Genomic DNA, 21,856 nt, shown 5'->3' on the forward strand with positions numbered 1-21,856 from the left:
CATAATCAAGACAATTCTACTGTTCATGTCGTACAGATCCCGCTTAGGACTTATAGAGTGCCTGCGTCCCAATCGACCGTTCAATTGTGCTCAATTCTCGTATTCCATACTTGAGGTCCGTTTTCCAAGCTATCTACGGCGAATTTGTTTACTTTCAGTCCCCCATCTGCCCCCACCAACTTCGTCATAGCATCAGCCCATCCAAGGACCCCTCCATTCGGTTCCCACTAACCCGAAACGCGGGGCAGCGTGAAGCTTGCTCGCGGCGACTCGGGACGTTGTCTGCTTTGAGCACGACGAGATATTTTGTCCTTGAGAAGGCCGGTGCAGTACTGTGCAGATTCTATGCAGTCAAAATTGACTGGCTCCAGGACACTACCACCAACCAAGTCACAGTATTGTGAGCCGAGCCCATCTGCAGAGCCGTGGTTGAGCGCCTGAAGCTGTCTTCGCCGCGTCAACGTGACCCCCCGGCCACCTTGGTGGTCAACTCCCTCCCCGGAGCTAAGCAGTCCGCACCTACCGCGTGTTATAGGGACAAAGAGAGTAGCTTCTACAATATTCCCATCATCACTCACCCACTTTTCGCTGTCCTTCCTCATCTTCATTGACACGGAGCCCGGTAGCATTCGTGCGGTAGTCTACTGGGAGCTCTGCATACCAGTCCATCTCTCTTCTACTTCCTCTTTCTCAACTTCAGGCTTTCTTGGCCAGCCGAGGGAAGGAATAACGAAAAGGAAAAGCAAGCAAGCAGTCATAGTATAAGCAGTCACGTCATCAAAGACCAAGAGGGGAAGACTCTAAGAAGACCGACAAAATGCCCGCCACGAACCTCCTCGCCGGCAAGACCGCCATCATCACGGGCGGTACTACGGGCATCGGCCGCGCCATCGCCCTCGAGTACCTGCGCCAAGGCTGCAACGTCGTCGTCAACCACCTGGACCTGCCGCGGGACTCGACGCACCTGGACGCGCTGCTGTCCGAGGCCGCGTCCCTCCAAGCCGCGGGCACTCCCGAAGGCGCGACGATAGGCGAGCTCGACCACCTCCCCGGCGACGTCACGGATCCGGAGACGGGCCGGAAGCTGGTCGAGCACGCCGTCGCCAAGTTCGGCCGCCTCGACATCTGCGTCTCCAACGCGGGCATCTGCACGTTCGCCGAGTTCCTGGACCTGACGCCCGACCTCTTCACGCGCACGGTCCGGACCAACCTCGACGGCGCCTTCTACGTCGTCCAAGCCGCCGCGCGGCAAATGGCCGCCCAACACGACCAGGACCCCGCCTCGCGCAGCAGCATCCTCGGCGTCTCGAGCATCTCGGCCATCGTGGGCGGGGGCCAGCAGACGCACTACACCCCGACAAAAGCGGGCGTGCTGTCGCTGATGCAGAGCTGCGCCGTCGCGCTCGGCAAGCACGGCATCCGCTGCAACGCGCTGCTGCCCGGCACCATCCGGACCCAGCTCAACGACGCGGACCTCAGCGACGACGCCAAGCGCGCCTACATGGAGGGCCGCATCCCCCTCGGCCGCACCGGCGAGCCCCGCGACATGGCCGGCCCGGCCGTCTTCTTGGCGTGCGAGGAGCTGAGCGGGTACGTGACGGGGGCGCAGCTGTTGGTGGATGGGGGGCTGTTTGTCAATTTGCAGTAAAATCTAAAATCGGTAGGAGTGAGAGAGAGAGAGTGAGAGAGAGAGAGAGAGAGAGAGAGAAGTAGCGAGGCGCAGCGAAATACGAGCGAGCGAGCGAGCGGACTCTCGAGGATCAGTGGTGTTTGGCGTTTCGAGGCCACTTTACATGCAGTACTCTTTCTACTAGTACTCCATTTTCATGTCTTATAGCGGAGTAAGCATCAGCATAGTACCAGCATGAGGGGCTCCATTCGCGTTGGTGATCTCGATTCGTTGCATGTACACGTGTGTACATTCATTTCCCTATGCTGGGTATGGACATACACGGACGCTGGAGCCTGCCTGCCCTCCAACCTGAGCCGGCCGGGCGGGCTTTACGGGTGGGTGGGTGGCTGGCTGCTTTACTCGATGCCGGCTCATCTTGGCCGCGACAGAGGTGGTCCCAAGGAGAGACCCCAACCCCGGATATCCTCAGCACAGATAATGCGGAGGAGGAGACGAAAGAGGGGGAGAGTGGGTAGGTGGTTGCTGATCCCGGGCCAATGTACATATCTATCTTACATCAACTTGGTACTCTTGCTGGAAACGCAGCACAGCCGAGTCCGCATTTTCGTGGGGAATGGCGTGAGTTTCATTCGCCACGAGACGACGACGGACGGACAAGGAGTCGACGGCGGTTACGGTGAACGAAGGGATGATGGTGCGGAGTTTCCCATACATTACATGGTACATCCAGACTTACTTACATCCATTCCAGCATCCATATCCACGGACGCGGTAAACGCGGAGGAGGAGTCCTTGTACATAAGTGCATAGCCCCATTCCCCATCCCCCAATCCCCCATCCCTCACCATGTGTGTGGGTACGGGGTACCGATGGACGGATGAGGTTGTTGACTCTTGTAGTGAATAGACTTGATGATAGCCTTGCGGAGGTCGCCCTGCCCATCACAATCTGGAGGAAGGGGACGGCGGCAGGTTTGGTTTAGAGACGGACGGTCCCACTACTCATGCAGGCCATGCAAGAAAAGCAAGTTTCTCCGGTCCCTCGACGGAAATTGTGGCTCTCCTACCTACCTACCTACCTGCCTACCTGAACTAACACGCCCAATATCAGGCCGTCGTTTGATGCGACCATGCCGGGCACAGCCGGCAAAGTCGGCGATCCTACGCAGGATTGATTAGTGGCCATGTGTCCGAGACGGGTAAAAGTCAAAGAACCTTGGAATTTCCACTCGGCGTATCTCTCTTTGGTTGGCGTGGAGGCCTCGATCAATTTCTGACAAGAATCCGACCGGCGCGATGCGGCGCCTGCGAGTCGAAAGCTCTTGCCGTAGCTTCTTCGCTGTCACTTAACGCCGTTACTCAATATGGTCAATACTGAGTAGAGACGAGTCTTTACAAGAATGTATCACAGAAACAATGGGCAATTTTTAGTATTTTACTTGTTTTTCATTCCGCTATCTAGCTAACTCCATCAAATTTCCCGTGTCCTTCATTTCTCGTAATGGGTAGAATGACTGTAGGACGAACTAGCGCTTCTCACGCCTTCACAGAAGAGGAAAGGAAGTAGAACTCCGCCCAATGATTGTGACAACACTTGTATCCAAATAGACTCAGATTGGTCCTAATGCCAATGATGGAAACCCGTAGCAATAAATTGCCCCAAGTTGCGCCAGTTGTGAAAGCTTGAAAAAGCGCCATCTTCTGGTCTAGCCGTAGACGCTCTATGAAATTTAGATGTGAAACAGAACGTTGGCGGGGTTTAGTAAGAATAAGTTCAAAGGGAATAACAGGGTTGGTATCATAAAACAGTTAAATCGTGAAATCGTGTCGGTCGCATTGGTGGGATTGCTCATGCGACCCATGAAAGCGCGCGCTCCTCAGAAGGACTCAGGACGGCGCAGTCCGAGCTGTCCAAAAGCCAGTTGGGCAGATCGGTCAGTTGAGGCTTCTGCATCGTGGTAGCATACTGCTCGCTGTTGGACAGTTGCTTCCTCTCGCGGCGCTCCATCTCGCGCTTGAGACCGAAGTTGACAGCATCAAGGACGTTGGGGACAGTGGTGCGGGGCTTGTAAGATGGCTCGGTACCGTCTTGATAGATACCGGTCTTGACAAGGATGCTGTACCAGTCGTTGTCGGCCTTGGTGTTGAACTGGTTGGTGCCCCGGATGTCACTCTCAGGTGTGTCGCCGACAAAATAGACTGTCTCGGGCGCCGAGTCCAGGCCGTGGGCGCTCTTGCGCCACTTCTTCAGGAGACGGGTAGCGAACTCGAAGGTGCCAATCTGGGGCTTGCCAAACGCCTGAGTGGTAAGGGTCTTTCCCTTGGTGACTTCCTTGAAGGTGTATTCGACAATGCCACGGAGAGCGCCCATGCCAAGGCGTGGGTCGTCATGGGCAGCCGACCAAAGGACGTCGTTGTGAGAGAAGAAGATGGGTGGGCCCTCATCGAAGGTCTCCGACATGGTGCCAAGACGGCCGCCCTTAGACATGGCGACATCAAGGATGATCTGCAGATCGCCAGCCCAGTCACGAGAATCCGCGAAGACAAAGACGGCCTCGATGGTAGTCTCGCTGAAGTCACGCTGACGAGAGTTGGCAAGCTCTTCAGGGGTGAGCTTGCGGAAGGGGGTAGTAGCACTGTTGTGCTTGATGATGTCTCCAGGGGTAACAACGTCTGCGAAGCCGTATGACTCGGCAACTTGACGACACTTCTCACCCTCACCGCCAACAACCAGTACAGTCTTGTATTTGGTTGACATCTCGGACATGGGAGTGTGTCCACAGATGAACTGAGCGGGCGAGATGTCGATCTCCATCTGGCGGGAAAGGTCGGCGCATCTTTCAGCCTCCGATTTGCCGCCACCGTTGGTCAAGAAGATGTAAGGACTGGTAAGAGTAATGGGTTAGTATTGATATGATAAGCTTGAAGCCGGTGAGCGAGAGCTTACATCTTAATTCCGTACTCGTTCTTGCCGTTCAGCACCTTCATGGCTTCGACGGCCTCCGGGATCGCGCGGCCACCTCGAATGAGGACACCGTCAATATCGAAGGCGAAGGCGAAGCTGTCTGCAACGAGGTCGCCAGTCTCATTTGGCGAAATGGGCTCGGACGGGGGAGTAGACGGGGTTGCGCTGTGAGTCGGGCTCAGAGACGGGGCCGATTCGGAAGAGCTGGGGCTGGGTTGGTCTTCGCGGAGCATCTTCTTGGACAGCTCGCCTCGGGCATTTTCCAACTCGTCGACAAAGCTTCCTCGGTGGAACGAGGGCTTGTAGTGCTGGTTATCGGGTGCTAGAGACATGATGAAGGTTTGAGTTTGGGGTAATGAACGAACTCGACACGCAAGTAAATCAAAAGATAAAGTTGTTGGTGATTGGTATAGACTCTAGGCTCGCATTCACGACGCTGAAGTCGGGAGGTGTAGAGAGATATGCGGAATGGACTGGAGAATGATAATACAGACAGATCCATCTGAAGGTCCGGGGAGACTCCATTATATATCTATCGATCAACACCTTGGGAGTTGGAAAGAGTGGAAACGGGTGGGTAGACTTGAAAACGGTGGATACGCGGTGCATGGATGGCAGGGCAGTTGTAGCTGTGTATTCTTTCTAATCGGCGACGCGCAGTGAGATCAGAAACCAGAGATACCCAAGGTAAACATGCAAACCTCCGTTGCCAGCGTGGAACCGCAGTGGAGTCGCCTTGTGCAGGAGTACATGTATCGGGGCCAAAGAAGGACGCCGTGTACATCCACCCTGATCTGATTCGTACCAGGGCCGTTAGACTTCATTCGTTAGAAGGCCGTATTTGACATGGGAACGTAGGCTGTACTTCGGCCGTACGCCATGTAGGTTCAAGGGCCGGCCAGCCAAACCTTGCAGAATCCAGCAGTATTCGCCCGGGCGAGAAGCAAAGGGCAGTCAGGTCAACTGCTTGTCGACCGAGTGTATCCTGAATTTGCAAATTGCCGCTGATAATCAGTGATTGATTGTTGCATGCAAGGCTCCATTAGCCTGTCGCTAATCTATGGGTCAATCAGTACTAGCTCCGAGATGTATTCGTCGGATACGGCTCGAGTGGCTTGCTAGAGAATGACTCGGCCACATGTTAGATGACACCATAGCCCGACTGGGCAGGAGACCGAGTGTGAGTGGTCCAGCCGGCAGACTTGGCGCCAGTTTTCCATGAACCCCTGGGCCCTGCAGCGGTCATGTCATAAAGAAGGGCCCTCCAGAGTCCAGACAGCGTCTTTGCCCATGCCGTACATATCAAGTTGGCCGTGTTCGAGCGATTCCATGGATCGATTCCATTCGTAACTGCTTGCGAATTGACGCCCCTCCTATGACGCCGTGATAACTAGATCGACGATGCTGCGGGCTTCTGCAATCCAGGCCGTCGACCGCTCGCCGTCACAAGCAAATAAGGGACTGCTCTAAGCAAAGCGGTAGCCAAATATCAAAAGAAAATTTTCAGTCCCCTGGTGGCGCCAAGGGACCTTGAGGCTGTCCGAAAGCATGTATGGCGTGTTTGGTCAGACCAATCATTGATGGCATTCTCGGGCCAGGGCAGTCAAATGCCATCTGACTGTATGTACCTTGGCGTACTCTTGCCCTGTGTTGGTGGTCGATCTCGGGATGTATTGATTCCTCTAGGTAGTTCCTGGATGCTGCTCGAAACCGGCGGCGGGACCATGGAAGCGATGCATGCCTGGTCGGAGAAAACAATGGGCCGCTGCATGATATGACGTCAAATAGTCCTTAACCAGACTAGCCAGAGCAGCTTGGTGGGGTTGGGGATAGATTGGGTGGTGGTGGGGTTGTGACAAGAAGCCCCAGCAGGCCCAAGCAGGCCGCACGCAGAATCCCATACGTGACGATGGGACCTCCAAGGCCCAAGTCCAGCAAAGTACCGACCCTATTCTTTCCGTAGACAACGTACCCTTGTTGTTACATCTCACTAGATGGAGTGCTCTGTCCCCACTAAAGCGCACTCCGCAAAGCCGACTGCATTACGGGGGCACGGCCTCTGGAGAGGCTGGCATTGGCATGTGAGGCGCGTTGCGTGTTGGAGAGGCCGAGAGACGTGAGCAACCAAAGTCTGGAGCAAGCGAGGGGTTGCCCAGAATAACCCCTCACTGATGCCTGCTTATTGTCTGCCTACTGCCTGCCCCTCCCGATTGAACACCCCCTGCAGCATGTCGTTACAGGCCGCCGGCCGCCGGCCGCCGTCACATCCAACGTCTTCTTCAGCCTACCATTCACGCCATTTGGCACATGAGAAAGCACACCACCCGGCAGCTGCTGCTATTCCTGTCCCCATCTATACCGCCGGCGGGCAGCGGTTTTGGAGAAGGGCATCGGCCACTCGGTCGGTTGGTCCCGGTCCCTTGCTTACCTGTTCTATTATCCGCGGCTGGGACGGCACAAACAAAGTCAGGACGACCAACATGGATTTGTCAGTAAGAATAAAGCAAAACGACCGACATAAGCGATCCGATACCCCAGGCCGTGGCGGATCCCCGACACGTGCTCTAGGGACTGGAAGAGGCCCCAAAAACAGCCCAATGATGGCAATACGCCGCTTGCGTCTATCTGTCGTTGTTACTTGTCACTGTCAGTATATGACTCGAGAGTCCTGTCATGTTATCGAGGTTCTGGAGCAGGCTTTTCCGCTGCTAGACGGTACGAAATCCCGTTGACGCGATTAGAGCTTACCGTCAACAGGACGGTACTGTCTGCTCCGTCTCACCGCAAGACTGCCACAATTGTAGATCGTTTGGAAAATCCCTGATGAGTAAGAAAACTTTTCCAAGTCATTCAACGCGCTTTATCATCCATGCGGCGCGGCGAAAACGTCCATGGCCGGTGAAGCTTACCCGCCATTGGCCGGAAGGGGGATAAAGGGGTGAACCTGCACCATCCAGAGGCTACTAGCGCAATAAGTAGGACGAGGAAGATGCTGTGCTGCAAGGGTACTGCCGTCGGCGACACCAGCTCTGTCGCTCTGTCGTACCGAATGTGATCTGCCCAGTCGCATATCCCGTTGTCGTACACCAAACAACGATGACAAACCTCTGATGTGAACATGACTTGTCTGTGATACCGCGGACCGCCAAAGGGGGTGTAGCTGGACACTAGGCTTGCACACTTGTCGTCCGAATACACTGAACGGGGAACCCTTGATAAGAAATCACTTGGGCCCTAATAAGGGCCAGGTCTCACGACATTCAATAATGTGGCGATGAGCACCAAAGTCGTTGCGCCTCACATCGACGGGCTTGTTTCTGGCATCCTCCCCTGTATCATTTACAAGCCTGGGTCTCAGAGACCTCGCTACTTGCGACGAGCCTTATGTGTAATTACTCGTCCATGGTTCTATCCATCTGATGGACAGTAATAGTATCCGACAGAGGCGAAGATGGTATGATTCCATGCCGCTTGTACATCCTCTCTTGCCAGAGGTAAAGGTACAGACCATAATACCTGTCGATACAATCCGAAGTTACAGTGCTGAAGCGAAACGTGAGGAAGTCCGGAAATGTAAACAGACGCGAGCGTACTGCTGCCGTGCTGTCTGTCTGTCGGGCGCGCTCTCTGGTGGTTTGTTGCCAGTGGATTGGAGGGTATGGGCATATGAGGTTGCATGTGATAAGGGTCCTCCGGCTGCCTGGTGACGATCTTATCACAGAAAAGGTGCAAGGGTGGCAGCGAACAGCGCTGAGGAAATAGATGGGTTAGGCGAAGTTTAGTGGGGGTTGCTGCTGCAAGTAATATCGATGCATCCGTTTGCTGACCGCCAAGCAACTTACGGCGGGCGGCTTCATACGGTTCTGTACGGGTTCCTGTACATCCTGCACCAATTGATTTGGTGGTTTTCAATCGCGAATCCTGGGCGGCAGGGCGCAATCAACCGTCAATCCGTAAATCTCGGACGCACTTGGCCGTTTGCTACGGTGTGCCTGTCTCAGCCACATGCCACGGATCGTCGTTACCAAATCCTGAGAGAGAAAAGGCCCGCAGAGCCGCTCACGGATCAGATACGGATAGAGGCCGATTAATGATCAACACCGTCAGCTAGATATGTGCCGCTATCGTCGGTTTGACAATGCGAACACGAGGCAGTCAGGCAGTCCTTGACCTACATAGCTAATACGGGGTAGGCAGATAGCAGATCCTAACGGACAACAGCCGCTCCCCCATCTCCACAAGAGAGAAGAACTGGGTAAGTGACTGGAGAAGAAGAGAACCATTTATTATGGGTGTCTCAACGTACATACATACATGTATGTATGGGGAGTGGATAAGTTCGACAATCACAATCGAGTACATACATTACTCTCGATCTCACACCATCCATCTCGATGCACGCTTATATCCCCAGGTCCCACATTCGCAGGAGGGAAGTCACCATGCACCCACTGCCAGCCCAGCATGGAGAAAAGGATGGGGCCGTGATGGCATCACAGGAGGGCGTTAGAGCGTTTGGACTCTACGACCTGCCACCATCAAAAACATTTGGTTGCTATCGGGCCTTTTTCCCACCGTAAGTGATCTACCTCGCCTGCCAGCTGTCCTATGTAGTTACGTCTTTGATTTTTTCTTACATCCAGTTGTTAGAAGACCGTATCACGATTTTAATGTGTTACCGTTATGTTTGCTCTGGTTTCTACTTTCCCATGTTTTTGGTGGGCGTCTGCGGTAAACGAGGTGGGTTGCGATGACGTAACTGGCAGACTCTGGAGCATTGCGCGCAGTCAATCACCGCCGTTTCTCAGGAATTGCGACACGCCTATGAGGCAACAAAAGTCATTTTACGAAAGTTGAGATTTTTATGGTGTTTCATTTGTTTACACAGCTCATTGTGATCCAAACATGGGTACATCTCAAGAGAACAAGAACAAGGAAACAGGACCCAGCCACATGGCTGGTGGTGGTGGTGGGCGCCCGCACTGCAAGACTGCTGATCACCAACTGGCGGCCGCTCGGCTCCGTCCCAGTCTTTCGAGAAGGAACGGGTGGGCGCATAGAAGTAGAGGGAAGACCAACCATTGACGGGCGGACGAGACCAGTAAGGAGGCAGCTCGCAGATACTCCGTATGGCCGCTCGAAAACCCAAACGCAACAGCAAAGCATTGGTTGGCTGAAAGAGGCAACGCGAGGCTATCAGCAGCATGTCCCGAAAGAGGCAATGATCGCGTTTTCACAAGCCGAAAAGATCCTTGGGAGCGCGGAAGACAGAAACTGAAAGAAAAAAAGAACCCGCCGTCTTGCCCGCCCGGTACACGTTTCTTCGATCCATGCGCCGCATCAGTAATAAGTGTGTGTGCCGGGCGTGGAGCCGGGCAGCCAGTCAGAGTCCAGCAATCAACCTCATGCCAGCATGCCGTCGAGAGTAAAGTCTGACAGGGCAGGGAATGTACTTACTTTACTGACTAACTGTTCGTGGCTGCAATTGCATGCTGACATGGCATGGCAGACAAGTATATTACATGAGCCTCCTGGGTTTCGGACCTTCTACCACCACCCAGCACCGTATATCTGTCTCTTATCACATCCATATGATTCCAGTCACAGCTTGCGAAGCGGTATGGCGACCGAGACAGTTGTCATTGGTTTGATAACGGGACCTACGTTGCAAATAGTATGACTGCGGCGCATGGTACCACGTTCTGACCTCATCCGGCATCGAGGTCGTTGGGTTGGTAGGATATGTATGGCTGGTGGTTGGCACAATCACATACATGGCATACATTGCATGGCAGTCAGTTGTCGCATAGTAGCTGCAGTCAAGCAGCCCAAACAACAACAAAGAGGGTTTATTTCCGGCCTTGCATACCAGCATATCCTGATTGCTTGGGTCGGGCGGAAAGCTTGCTAGGATCTCACTCCAACATGCAGAGATCCCAAACCGGCCGAGGATGTTACGGTGCGGCAATAAAAGTTCATCTGCAACGTATTATCATCAGAAACGATCAGAGGACGAAGACGGCCGAGGCATGTGGGAGTACGATTTCTGCTAGTACTCCAACCTAACCAAAACAAGGATTGAAGACGTGAGGGACTTTGGACCCGGGCCGGAGTCTCCTTATTCTTGATACTCGCGGATCGCGCCCGAAATAGGATTTGGAATCTATCCATGGCGGACCGGCCGGCTTTTTATGCCTTATAGACCGGGTGTAGATTGTTGATCTACAAATGCCGCAGCCAAACTCCAAACCTTGAAACGTCTTTTTGAGGCTGAAGTGCAAACATTCTGTGGACACCACTGTATTTGACATCCTCTTCAAACAAGCAGGGAGACACTGTCGGCAAGGTTGAACTTACCAATGTGGAATACCCCGGATTCGATTGGGTTCCAGATTGTCGGGCGTTGGCAGGAAAGTTGACGCAGGAAAATGCTAGGGCTTATAAGTGAGTAACGCAGATAAATATCCGGATGCCAGATCACCGTGCAATACGGCCGGCCTTGGCTAACGGCCCAGAAGAACGGACAGCCAGTCAGCCATAAGGATTCATTCGTAAGTAGACAGGAAGAGCTCACAGCCAACTGTCTGTCGTGGAACATCGTGCGATCTGTGCGTCACCTCACATTAGACAGAGCCGCCCGGCCTCTTGACTGCCTTGCCGGCGCCGCATCCTACTGCTGTGTCACCACCATAAATTGACTTGGTAGATTGAGGCTAGCCAACACCAACATGTATTTGCGTTGTTCATATCCCATGTCGATGATGCGATTTCTCCACCTCCCGCTCGACGCGAAAGAAAGCTACATCCTGATCCTCCAACCGTCCAAGGACCGGGTGCCAGGTGTGATGGAAAGTACGGCGACATCGCTTAGGTAGCAGCAGGCCAACAGAAACAGGACATGTGCGTGGAAGGAGGGAGCAACGCCCAAACCCAGACTCCGGTATCAATTATGTACGATACAAGTTCCTCCGAGGCAACCCACTCCCACAACCTTGCTGTCGCATGTGGCATTGCGACACGACACGGATGATGGGTTGAGCTCACACGCGAAGGCCTCAATGGTGTTGAAACCCTTCGTGTCCTATAATAGGTAAATACACTTCCCGGAATCGCAATGACGAAATCCCTATACGGATCCAAAAAACCAAAACGCTCACTATGTCACCTATCCACAGAATGGGGTCTCTCTTTACGGGGACTCATCCCATGGCAAGGCATAGGTACCGACCCAGTCGGCAACTTCTGACCGCAGCTGGACAATCTCTGAATCATCCTCGCCAGTGCCCAAGTAGTCGAAGAAGGAGCGCAGCTTGTACTTCTCACCCTGGTCTTCGGCAGCCTTTCGCGCAGCCTTGTCCACTCTCGACGCAATGGTGACTGCCCGGTCGACAATGTCGGCAACTCGCACAAAGTCGTCAGCGGTGAAACCGCGAGTCGTCATGGCGGGTGTACCCATGCGAAGCCCACCAGGCATCAAGGCAGACTTATCACCTGGTACCGTGTTCTTGTTGCTCGCGACGCCGACGAGTTCCAATACACGTTCTACTCGTGCGCCGTCGATTTGCTGAGGCTTGAGGTCAACCAGAACCAAATGGTTATCTGTGCCGCCGCTGACAATCTTGTAGCCAAGACCTCCATTGCTCTTGGACTCTCCCAGTCGGTTAGCAAGAGACTGTGCGTTCACCAGGACCTGCTCTTGGTAAGCACGGAACTCCGGTGTTGTTGCTTGCTTGAGCGCAACAGCCAATGCAGTAATGGTGTGGTTGTGAGGTCCTCCTTGGTGGCCAGGGAAGACGGAAGAGTTGATGGGACCCTCCAAGTCGTACATAACCTCCTGCTTCTTCTTGTTGACCTTGCGCACACCCTTGCGGTAGAAGATCATAGCCCCACGGGGTCCGCGCAAGCTCTTGTGGCTAGTCGTAGTAACAATATCCGCAAAGGTAAACGGGCTCGGAACCACCTTGGCGGCCACCATTCCCGAGATATGAGCCATATCGGCAAGGAGATAGGCGTCGACCTTATCGCAAGTGTCTTTCATCTTCTTGTAGTCAATGAACCTGCTGTAGGCACTGGCGCCAGCAACAATGATCTTGGGGCGGTAGAGTTGAGCCATCTCGTCCAGCTTCTCGTAATCTATGAGACCAGTCTCCTCGTCCAGCCTGTACGGCAATGTTTCGAAATACTTGGAAATGGCGGAGATTTTCTTTGTAGGTGTTTGGTAACCATGAGACAGATGACCACCATGAGGGAGGTCCAAGCCCATCAGTCGGTCATGGGTGTTCATGAGGGCCGAGTAGACATAAAGGTTGGCCGGTGCTCCGGACAGAGCTATTTGGCATGTCAGTCTGCTGCGGAATACTCAAACCGAGCGAGTCGGCCATCTTGTTTGGACCACTTACATTGCACGTTGACTCCCCATTCCTTCTCGTCCAACCCGAACGCTTCGAGCGCGCGTTGTTGGCATAGCCTTTCTGCTTGGTCGATGAACTCGTTGCCGCCATAATATCTCGCGCCAGGGTATCCCTCGGAATATTTATCTGCATGTGGCATCAGCCAAACCATTCAATTGAGTTGTTTCCCCTGTCGATGTATCTTACTTTGCATAGGGCTGCCGAGGGCATCGAGGACGGCTTGGGATGTAAAGTTCTCGGAGGGGATCAGGTTAACGAAGTGCTTCTGGCGCTTCTTCTCCTTCTCGATGATATCGTAGACCGCGGGATCGGCTTTGTGCAGGTGGGCCGCGAGTAACTTGATAGCAGCGTCAGTATCTTGTCTTCCAACGATAGCATGATCTCCTGAGTTATCGCCCGGTGCAGATGCAGTAGTAGTAGCGGAGATGTGTCGTACACTTTGCTGCCCGTCCAGCGAGACCGACGACTGGGCGCGGCGAGCAGCGCTCGGGTTCCGGGCTGCTGCTGCCGCTGCGGTCCTGGTCGCGGCTGACCATCTGGGCAGTGTGCGGAGGGCACATCGCGTGCTTCGGAAAGAGGGAAGAGACATTGCTACCTGCGAATCACAAACCAACGAGGGGCTCTGGAGTCAGCTACAGTTCGTCGTTCGACCGAGATCAAGATGGCATGACAGGAGACAGGAGGAGCAAGCAGCTGCTTTATCTTACAAGGGTCATGAATCAATCACCATGCCATGCTGCGGCTTATCGGGTGCTTTCGCAGAAAAGTAGGTCCACGGGCTAATCGAGTGGCAGCGACGTCGGCCGTATTAAGAAGCTCATGGACGAGCTATTAATGGAGTCACTGGTTACGCTTGCTCCGGCGAGGTGCTTATTAGTGCAGCTTTTTGGTGGAGGAGGAGCTTCAGCATTGGCCGCCTTGCCGACAATGAGCCATCGGGTTAGCGGGGAACTGAGTGAACTGAGGGGAGCAGGGGAGCTCGGACAAGCTCAGCCAGCATTCAATTGAAGCTCAGCACAGGTCAGGGCAGGTCAGGTCAACAAACCACTGAAGCAAGCCAGTCACGTGCCGATTAGATAGGAGCTCACAAGTGAAAACGCGATCGTGGGCGCGGCCAATTTCCGACGGTTTCTTCCTTTCCTTCCTTACAACTAAAATTGGAAGTGACGAGGCCGTGAATTACCAAGCAGCTGTCCTTCCGCTTCGCGCGGGAGCTTAGCTGATATGGCCCGGCGGCAACTCACCACCCTAGGGTCAATTTGAAACCATCTGATCCAATTCATGTTGTTCATCTTTCTTGGCTGCCTTTGCCTGTGAGCAGCAGCACTCTTTGCACACTCCTACTCATGATGCCCCCCGCAAACACCACACGGGCTGTCCCTGGACAAGTGTTCTGGCCCAGTGTGTATTCACATATTTAGTTCTAGAAATAGTGTTAGAGATGCGATCAGGTTAAAGACAGCACATGGTCATGTTGGTGCTTTGGTTACTACCATTGATACGGGTGTCCTTCGTACCCATGTCCGGAGAAGCTGAGCCAGGGTTGTCTCCCACCGTGAAGCATGCCAACTGTGTTATCATTCTGGCTTGGTCAAGAATATACTCCGTCTTTTTGTGGATGAAATTGTTTTGTCGTCATTTGGACATGGCCTGGTGAACGAAGGGTGTACGTCGGTGCCCATCAACACCCAGCCCAAGACCTTGATGACAAACTGTCTCCCTGGTCAAGCCTTGCACCTGCTGCAACCCTTTGATCATCGATGACAAGCGAAGTAAGTTGAATACTTGGAGGTTGATGATAAGTTGTCGGCTAGTCGGTTGTGCATTCTTCAGGCCTTGACTTCTCCACGACTCATGTCATGAAACCCGGCCCAGATCCGGGCCTCCGTCACTAAACCGTCCCGAGATGTTTGCCGAAAGCTCCTGGAATATGGCCAGGACAAGCAAGGAATATCTGTGGTCTCCCTCGGTCCGGCTCGCATAGGCCTTGATCAGTCTTGACGTACTTGCAGCCATTCGCGCCAGTTGAGTCCTGCCCAGATTCGCGTGGTGGAGGAACCAGTGACCTCGACAAAGCATTTGCCAACGTAAGCGCCTTTGAATAGCAGTCTTGGATCAATACGCAGTTGAAGTTTGGATAAATTCTAAACTTGCCTTGGGCAATGTTACAGGCGGCAAATGATAACATTCTGTGCGTTGGTAAGAAGACATTTATACATCCCATGCTGGCTAGGTAGGGTTGGGCAATCCTCTTTTGCACGAGATTTCATGATGCATACGGACATAAAATTTAACCGTCAAGAGAGTAAATACAGACCAAGTATCTTTACATGCCTCTTCCTTAATGGCAATGATCTAATAGCGACAAGTCAGAGGTCCTCGACTTCGTACACTTGCCCCTTTCCTGGTGGGAAGACGTGGGCACCTACATTGACCGAAGTCATACCAGGAATAGAATATTCACACATTAGGTTTGGGAGCATTCCGTTCAGGCTCAACTGGTTAAAACAAAGAGGCCAGCCAACAATATGAATAAAGTAAGCACAGCTGTTTGATGCGGCCCTTGGCCCTGGTAGAGGGACATGCCAAGCAACGAGTAGACGCGGTTGCTCGTACGCAGCTAAGAATAAGCACAGCAACCCATTGTGTACCAAGGAGGACTACAACTTCTCACTTTACCTATATCGGCTACGGGAGTAGCGATCAAATTAGTTTCCACTGGCTTGGTCCAGGCGGCGAAGGCTTACTCCAACGCTGTCGCCATATCATGATGTTAGTCGGAAACATACGTGTACTGTTATTTAGGGCGTAAGAGAATCCGCCTCTATGCAGGTACTGGGGCTGTTCCTGCACCCTCTGTGACTTCCGATACTTCATATTAAATGCGAGGAACTTGGGCAAAGTTGTCATTACACGGTGCATGTAAGATGCAGTGGTAACTTGGGTAACGAGGTAAATTAAAGGTAAAAAGAAAACTTGTTCCCGCACCAGGATTCGAACCCGGGCCTTTGGAGTATTCAGTATGAGATGAAAATCCAATATCCTAACCACTGGACGATACGGGATTTGAGAGCGGAATTGATGCTGCTGATGGGAATTTCTGATGTTGTTTGGACTTATCAGAGGAGGTGCCTAAATGTTGGTAAGGCATCAGTTGACATGCAAACGGGGAAGGTACGCTGTTTGTGCTGGATGTGTGTGGTGCCTCCCCTATTTACCTACACCACTGCTCACGTATGTACAAACACTCCAGATAGGTAAGCTCCACTACCTGCTGTCGAAAATGCATGGCCGTTTGCAACCACCTGGACTTCCTTATCTCGAGCAGCTTGACGACTTATATTTGGGCAGTATCCTGTTTAACAATTGCGATGAGTTGAGTATCTTTTGATGCGCCTACTTTCCTATCTTCTAAGCCCAATGCTATCTGTTCCAACCACAAGTCAAGATAAGACAACCGACTACAAATTGTTCATTGCAACATTCCTTCTTCAGAAGCAAAATTTAGCCCCAATCTACGATACAGGCAAGTTCAACTCCGGGTATTCCGGGATAGGCCACCTCCCGTCACTATTTTCCGCAGGTAAAACTTTGTGCACCAACTGATCGACCTTGAGACTGCCCAACGCCCAAGCAATGTTCTGCAGCACCCAGACCCCAAACCTGGACGAGGGAAAGATGGCATTGAGCGAAGCCGGGGGCAGTCTCTGGTACTCGTCGACCGGAGGCCGTACAACCTCGCTGTACGCTTTCAGCGCCGGACCGATGTCGTTCTTGTGCTTCGCCAGCTCGCCCGCCAGGACATACGCCCCGATGAGGGATAGTGTCGTACCCATACCCGTGAAGGGCGCGGGGCAGTACCCAGCATCTCCTACGAGGACCACTCGCCCCTTATGGAGCGTGTCCAACTTGATCTGGCCGATTTCGTGGGCGTAGAAGTTGTCACACTCATCCATGCCCTTGAGGAATCTGTCGGTTTCCCAGCCGGCACCGGCATACACTTGACGAAACGTCTCCTTCTGCCTCGCGATGGGCTCCTTGTACGCCTGCCGAAACAGCTCTGCGTTCTTTCGGGCGAATAGGTACACCTGCGTCATCGGGCGGTCGCCGTTCCGCACCAGGATCGTCCGGCTTTCGGGGGCGTTGAACCACTTCGCCATGCCGTCCTCCCCCTCCGCCCGCGGAATGCTGTAATAAGCCGCATGTATTCCCAGGGGGTGGAATGCGGCAGCGCTGGCTTCTGCGCCCCAGGCAAGGCGTCTCGTACGAGAGCCCTGGCCGTCTGCCCCGACGACCAGATCGTAACGGCCCGTCTCGCCGCTCGATAGCTTGACGTCGACGCCATCGCCATCCTGCGAGAGCTCTGTGACGCTCTTGCCGAACTCGTACTTCAGGCTGCCCCCGGACCTTCCAGACCCAGCCGAGTCGTCGATCTCTTTCCTTCGCTCCAAACTGGCCTCGTACAGCGTGTTGACCAGATCGCTGCGCATAATCTCGCGGTCTGTCGTCAACGAGTAGTTGCGCTTCCCGCCGGTCGTCACACCGAACTCGGCGATCGACTTGCCCTTGGTATCAACGAACTGCAGCCCCGTCTCCGCGACCAGTAGCAGCTTGATGGCGTCTTGCAGCCCTATTTTGTTGAGTATAGGCAGACCTTGCGCCTTGACGTCGAGCTGTTGTCCCGAAACTCGTAACGAGGGTGCGCGCTCCACGACGGTGATCTTGTGCTGAGGGTCGGCGTACATCAAGAGGGTCGCGAGAGCGGGCCCGCACACACCGGCGCCGACGATGAGAATGTTGAGAGGCATGGTGGAAGCTGATAGTTTGATAAGGGCATGTGCTACCATAATCCGGGGAGTTTGGTATGTCTGCACTAGCGCAAAATGCAAGGGAGTTTCGTGAAGATCACGAAACTGGGTAGTAGAACAATACGTGAGGGAAAATAAGATATATGGCCTTGGCTTATGACCAAGAAGTGATCGCATCTAATACTATAGGAAGAGATGATTGCTCTCTCCTAAATACTGCTGGTCATTTGATAATGCGCAAGCTATAAGCCACGGCCGTGATGGCGGCCGTTGCGTCGGCCGCCGCTCGGACCCGAGAAGACGGACCCGAGAAGACAACACCGGGATAATTTTGACTAGCATCTAACAATGACAGCCATGGGAGTCCCAGAGATACGAGAGCATCAGGTGACCACCAGGTTACACTTGCCAGAGGCAAAAATCAGCCTGGTCATTTGCCCATGAGCCTTGTGTTCATACCTGTTCTACGCTGGGGAAATGCCAGTACGGTAAACTGTTATTTCTATTTGTATTAAAAAAAATAACGGGCATTTCCCAGTAAAATAAATAGATTATAATAATTCGTTCGAAATTATGGGGTGGCCGGGCAGAAAGATGGGGGCTAAAAGGGGGAATAAGAAAGCGTGGGGGGGGGGGAGAAAAAAAAGTGCCCGCAGAGGGAGTTGAACCCTCTTGCCCCTAAGTATAGGGATAAGACTACTACCGCTGGGCTACCTCGGCCCGGGCAATGGAACAAGGTATTGAAATGGTACTTAAACCCTGAGACGGGTGTCTCTTGCTCTTGTTGTTTTTCCGAAGTCCCCGAGTGTGGCTGAACTCAGATTCCGAATTTGAGGCAGTTGGTTAGAAAACACATGTTGCCCCCTGTTGACCATCCCGAGAATCTACCAGCGTAATGAAGGTCATAGAAACAGTACGTTGTTTACTGTCTACCCAACTCATCAAGTGCGTCTTTGGCCTCCGGGACGGCTTTGGCCAGGACGTCGGTGATCTCGTGCCATACGAGCGACTGTAGCCTCTTCGCCATTGGGCTGGCGACTATGGGCATACTAGAATTGAGAACATTCTTTGTTAGCTATTTAATCAAACATTTGGAGCCTGGGGCTTGCCATGGCCCCCTGTTGAAAGAATGAACTTACTTTCTGTATTCTTCATGGGATATAACCCGGGATAGGCGGTGACCCTATATTCAAGCCAAGTGGTCAGCTTATCCATCATTCGATGCATATTTTCAACGTATCCACGACTAATGGATAAGGGGTAAAAGACTTGGTGGGCCATTGACGAGCCACAGCTAGGACTTACGTGCTCTTCCTCGGTGGTCAATCCTCCCATGATCAGAACCCTGACACCATTTTCCGAGGTCTTGAAGATGGCAGGGATGATGATGGGCGCCAGAAACTGGAGAAAGGGCGAGCCCTCGAGTACGTGTCGTTGGATTTCCGTCTTCGCCATGCCGGGTTCCATGCTGTTAATGATCACCCAGGGTCTACATCGTATCCGTCATCCGTCAGTTTCTTATTCAATGTGGAACAGCAATAAGGGCAACAGAAGTAGTAAAATGAATTTCTATCTTCTTGGGGAGGCGATGTGAAGGGTATTTTACAATATAGGGAAACTTACTTTCCATCAGACCCTACGACCAACTTGATGAGTTCCCTGTCCGCGTACATCAACAAGGCCTTGGAGACAGGATACCCCCCGACAAGCCCGGCGGCCAGTGCTCCTCCTTGTTCCAGTGGTTCAGAATCCCCTCTCCTGAGCTCGTCCAGTCCTCCCATTTGGAGACATCGGTGGCTATCGACGCCGTCGAGGTGGTGAAGGCGAGGTGGGCTGGCGAGGACCGGTTCTTGCGCTCCGCCCGCAGCCAGGGCAGAAGCAGCAGCGTCAACAGGACGTTGCTCAGCGTGTTGACCTGTAGTTCTTCCTGCCAGCCCTCCGGGCTTTGGATGTAGCGCGATTGGATGACGGCCGCGTTGAGAAGAATGAAGTCGATACCGCCGTGTCCCTTGCGGATTTGCTTCAGGTCGTTGGCAAAAGCCACCACAGAGCTGTACCGGTTCATGTCCAAGATCATGGCCGTCACGCGACATTCTGTTTTCGGCGGTGAACTATCCGCTGCCCCTGATGTTGTTGCTACAGCGGCTCTAGCTGCTTTTCCTTCCAGATGCTCCTTTGCCACATTCGCCCGACGGTTGTCGCGGCTCGTGATGATGACCTCGGCCGCGCCCAGGTTCACGCAGTGCTCAGCGGCCGCGAGGCCGAGCCCCGTGGAAGCACCGACAACGCAGACAGTTTGCCCGGCGAAGGAGCCGGCGGGCGGAAGGGGGAGAGGACTCCAGCCATGATAGATGTCTTGAACGATCCAGGATATGATTTGCGTAATTGAAGCCATTTTTTGAGGGGTCCTTTTCCCTTCGCAATCCCGAATAGAAGAACGAAATCAGTTGACTTTCCCAACTCTTGTCACTTAGACACTAGACGTTTATGACGCCGGAGCCCGGGTCTCCCGAGGTTTTGTATTAGTGCTAATGCATGCGGGAGCGCTTTAGTCCAAACTCAATTGCCCCTTTTCGACGTTACATACCAGGACCAGGAGCGGGTGAGTCCAACCAGGCCGCATAAACCGAAAATACGAGAACTTTCAATATTGTATTAGTTGATCTACAGTATCATTTTGCTTCATCTATTTGTTCCATCACAAACGCCTTACATGTCTCTGTTTTGTTTTTGTTTTTGTTGTTCTTTTCTGGTCCCTGCACTCCAGTGTCAAATGCTGTTGATACAAGTACGGAGTTTGCCGTGTACCTCGGTCTCTTCGAGAAGCGGATCAACACATCGGTATGAATATAACATGTGTTCTCAAGATATACATGTTATAGTACAGGATACGCGTCAGCGTGACTGAACAAGGAAGTCCCCAAACGAATAGAGACCCAACACCAGCGGGCGAATCCCTGGTTGTAGCCGGTGAGGGGTGACGCTATTTTCTTTTCCTCGCTTCCAACTCTTGCTTGACTTTGGTCAGCTCGGGAGAAGCAAGCGAGACACCCTCCAATATACTGTCCTGTATTTTTGGGTCAGTCAAGGACGAGATGAAAACCAAACACTCAGAAGTAAATCGGGCTCTTCTCCATGTGGTACAGAGCTTCTCAGGACGAGGGCGGCTTTGGAGGCGCCGTAGGTGCCTGTAGGTGAATTGTATTGTCTGAGTGAACGATGTTATGATAGGCAGTGGGGAGATATCACGTACCGCTGAAAGGCATCGGCACGTAAGCGCTGACCGAAGCGTTGTTGACCAGACACCCTCGCGCCTCCATCAGAAACGGCGTAAACGCCTGGACCATGGCCAGAGGCGCCCAAAAGTTCAAATCGAACAACTTGCGGGCCTCGTCGATATCCGTGTCAAGGGCCGGGAGGATCTGGGCCTGGCCGCTCTTGTCGACGAGGACGTCGAGGCCACGGCCGCCCGTCGCCGCCGCGGCCGCGAGCGTCAAGGCGGCGATGGAGTCCGGGGGAAGCACATCAAGCTGGAGGATCGTCACGTTGCTGTTCTCTTTGGACTTTGCGGCCTCGGCGGAGAGACAGGACGACACCTTGGAGAGGTTCCGAAGGGTGGCGAAGACGCGGTATCCGCGCTCCAGGAAGGGCTCCACAAGTCGTCGCCATCGGCCAGTCAGCCTCCCGCAGTCTCACCTCGGACTTGTAATTTATCCTTCCCTCAACCCACTCACCTATTTGGGGAAGCAAAAGAAGAGCGGCAAGAATCTTGAAGATTTCGGAACTGAATGGATCAAGGAGAACAGCTGCAACTACGAGGCCACAAGCCGGCGCTATGCCTTTCATCATCTTCTCGAACGGAGATAGGTCCAACCCGACCATCCGGAATCTCGTCAGGAGCCACGTGATGCGCGGCAAGAAGAGAAGGAAAAAGAATTGTCATAATAAATGCTATAGGAAATGAGGTGGCAGAAATAGGCACTTCAGCCAGTCCCACACAACAAGACCACGTTAACCAGGAAGAAATGCTCCCAGATGCA

At 53.2% G+C, this 21,856-nt stretch overlaps 6 protein-coding genes across 6 annotated transcripts; 1 reads left to right on the top strand and 5 right to left on the bottom strand.

Moving 5' to 3' along the window:
• Window positions 1-817: 817 nt before the first annotated feature.
• On the top strand, window positions 818-1,648 carry PG986_014836 (short chain dehydrogenase; the record flags this gene model as incomplete). The annotated part of the gene is made up of 1 exon (XM_066851058.1): window positions 818-1,648. One exon carries the CDS (start codon window positions 818-820, stop codon window positions 1,646-1,648), a length of 831 nt encoding a protein of 276 aa, XP_066693296.1.
• A 1,833-nt stretch (window positions 1,649-3,481) lies between these two features.
• Window positions 3,482-4,929, bottom strand: PG986_014837 (uncharacterized protein; the record flags this gene model as incomplete). Its single annotated transcript, XM_066851059.1, has 2 exons — window positions 3,482-4,517; window positions 4,580-4,929. 2 exons carry the CDS (start codon window positions 4,927-4,929, stop codon window positions 3,482-3,484), a joined length of 1,386 nt encoding a protein of 461 aa, XP_066693297.1.
• A 6,857-nt stretch (window positions 4,930-11,786) lies between these two features.
• PG986_014838 (serine hydroxymethyltransferase-domain-containing protein) lies at window positions 11,787-13,597 on the bottom strand (the record flags this gene model as incomplete). The annotated part of the gene is made up of 4 exons (XM_066851060.1): window positions 11,787-12,925; window positions 12,997-13,134; window positions 13,195-13,345; window positions 13,445-13,597. The coding sequence occupies 4 exons, from the start codon at window positions 13,595-13,597 to the stop codon at window positions 11,787-11,789; spliced, it is 1,581 nt and encodes a 526-aa protein (XP_066693298.1).
• A 2,926-nt stretch (window positions 13,598-16,523) lies between these two features.
• PG986_014839 (FAD/NAD(P)-binding domain-containing protein) lies at window positions 16,524-17,816 on the bottom strand (the record flags this gene model as incomplete). Its single annotated transcript, XM_066851061.1, has 1 exon — window positions 16,524-17,816. One exon carries the CDS (start codon window positions 17,814-17,816, stop codon window positions 16,524-16,526), a length of 1,293 nt encoding a protein of 430 aa, XP_066693299.1.
• Window positions 17,817-18,757: 941 nt separating this feature from the next.
• PG986_014840 (uncharacterized protein) lies at window positions 18,758-20,211 on the bottom strand (the record flags this gene model as incomplete). Its single annotated transcript, XM_066851062.1, has 4 exons — window positions 18,758-18,865; window positions 19,122-19,284; window positions 19,440-19,452; window positions 19,515-20,211. 4 exons carry the CDS (start codon window positions 20,209-20,211, stop codon window positions 18,758-18,760), a joined length of 981 nt encoding a protein of 326 aa, XP_066693300.1.
• A 689-nt stretch (window positions 20,212-20,900) lies between these two features.
• Window positions 20,901-21,698, bottom strand: PG986_014841 (uncharacterized protein; the record flags this gene model as incomplete). Its single annotated transcript, XM_066851063.1, has 3 exons — window positions 20,901-21,004; window positions 21,070-21,466; window positions 21,513-21,698. The coding sequence occupies 3 exons, from the start codon at window positions 21,696-21,698 to the stop codon at window positions 20,901-20,903; spliced, it is 687 nt and encodes a 228-aa protein (XP_066693301.1).
• Between the last annotated feature and the right edge of the window lie 158 nt (window positions 21,699-21,856).

Source organism: Apiospora aurea, assembly GCF_038362705.1.
Source record: "Apiospora aurea strain CBS 24483 chromosome Unknown utg000010l_segment0_segment0, whole genome shotgun sequence".
Taxonomy (NCBI): Eukaryota; Fungi; Ascomycota; class Sordariomycetes; order Amphisphaeriales; family Apiosporaceae; genus Apiospora; species Apiospora aurea.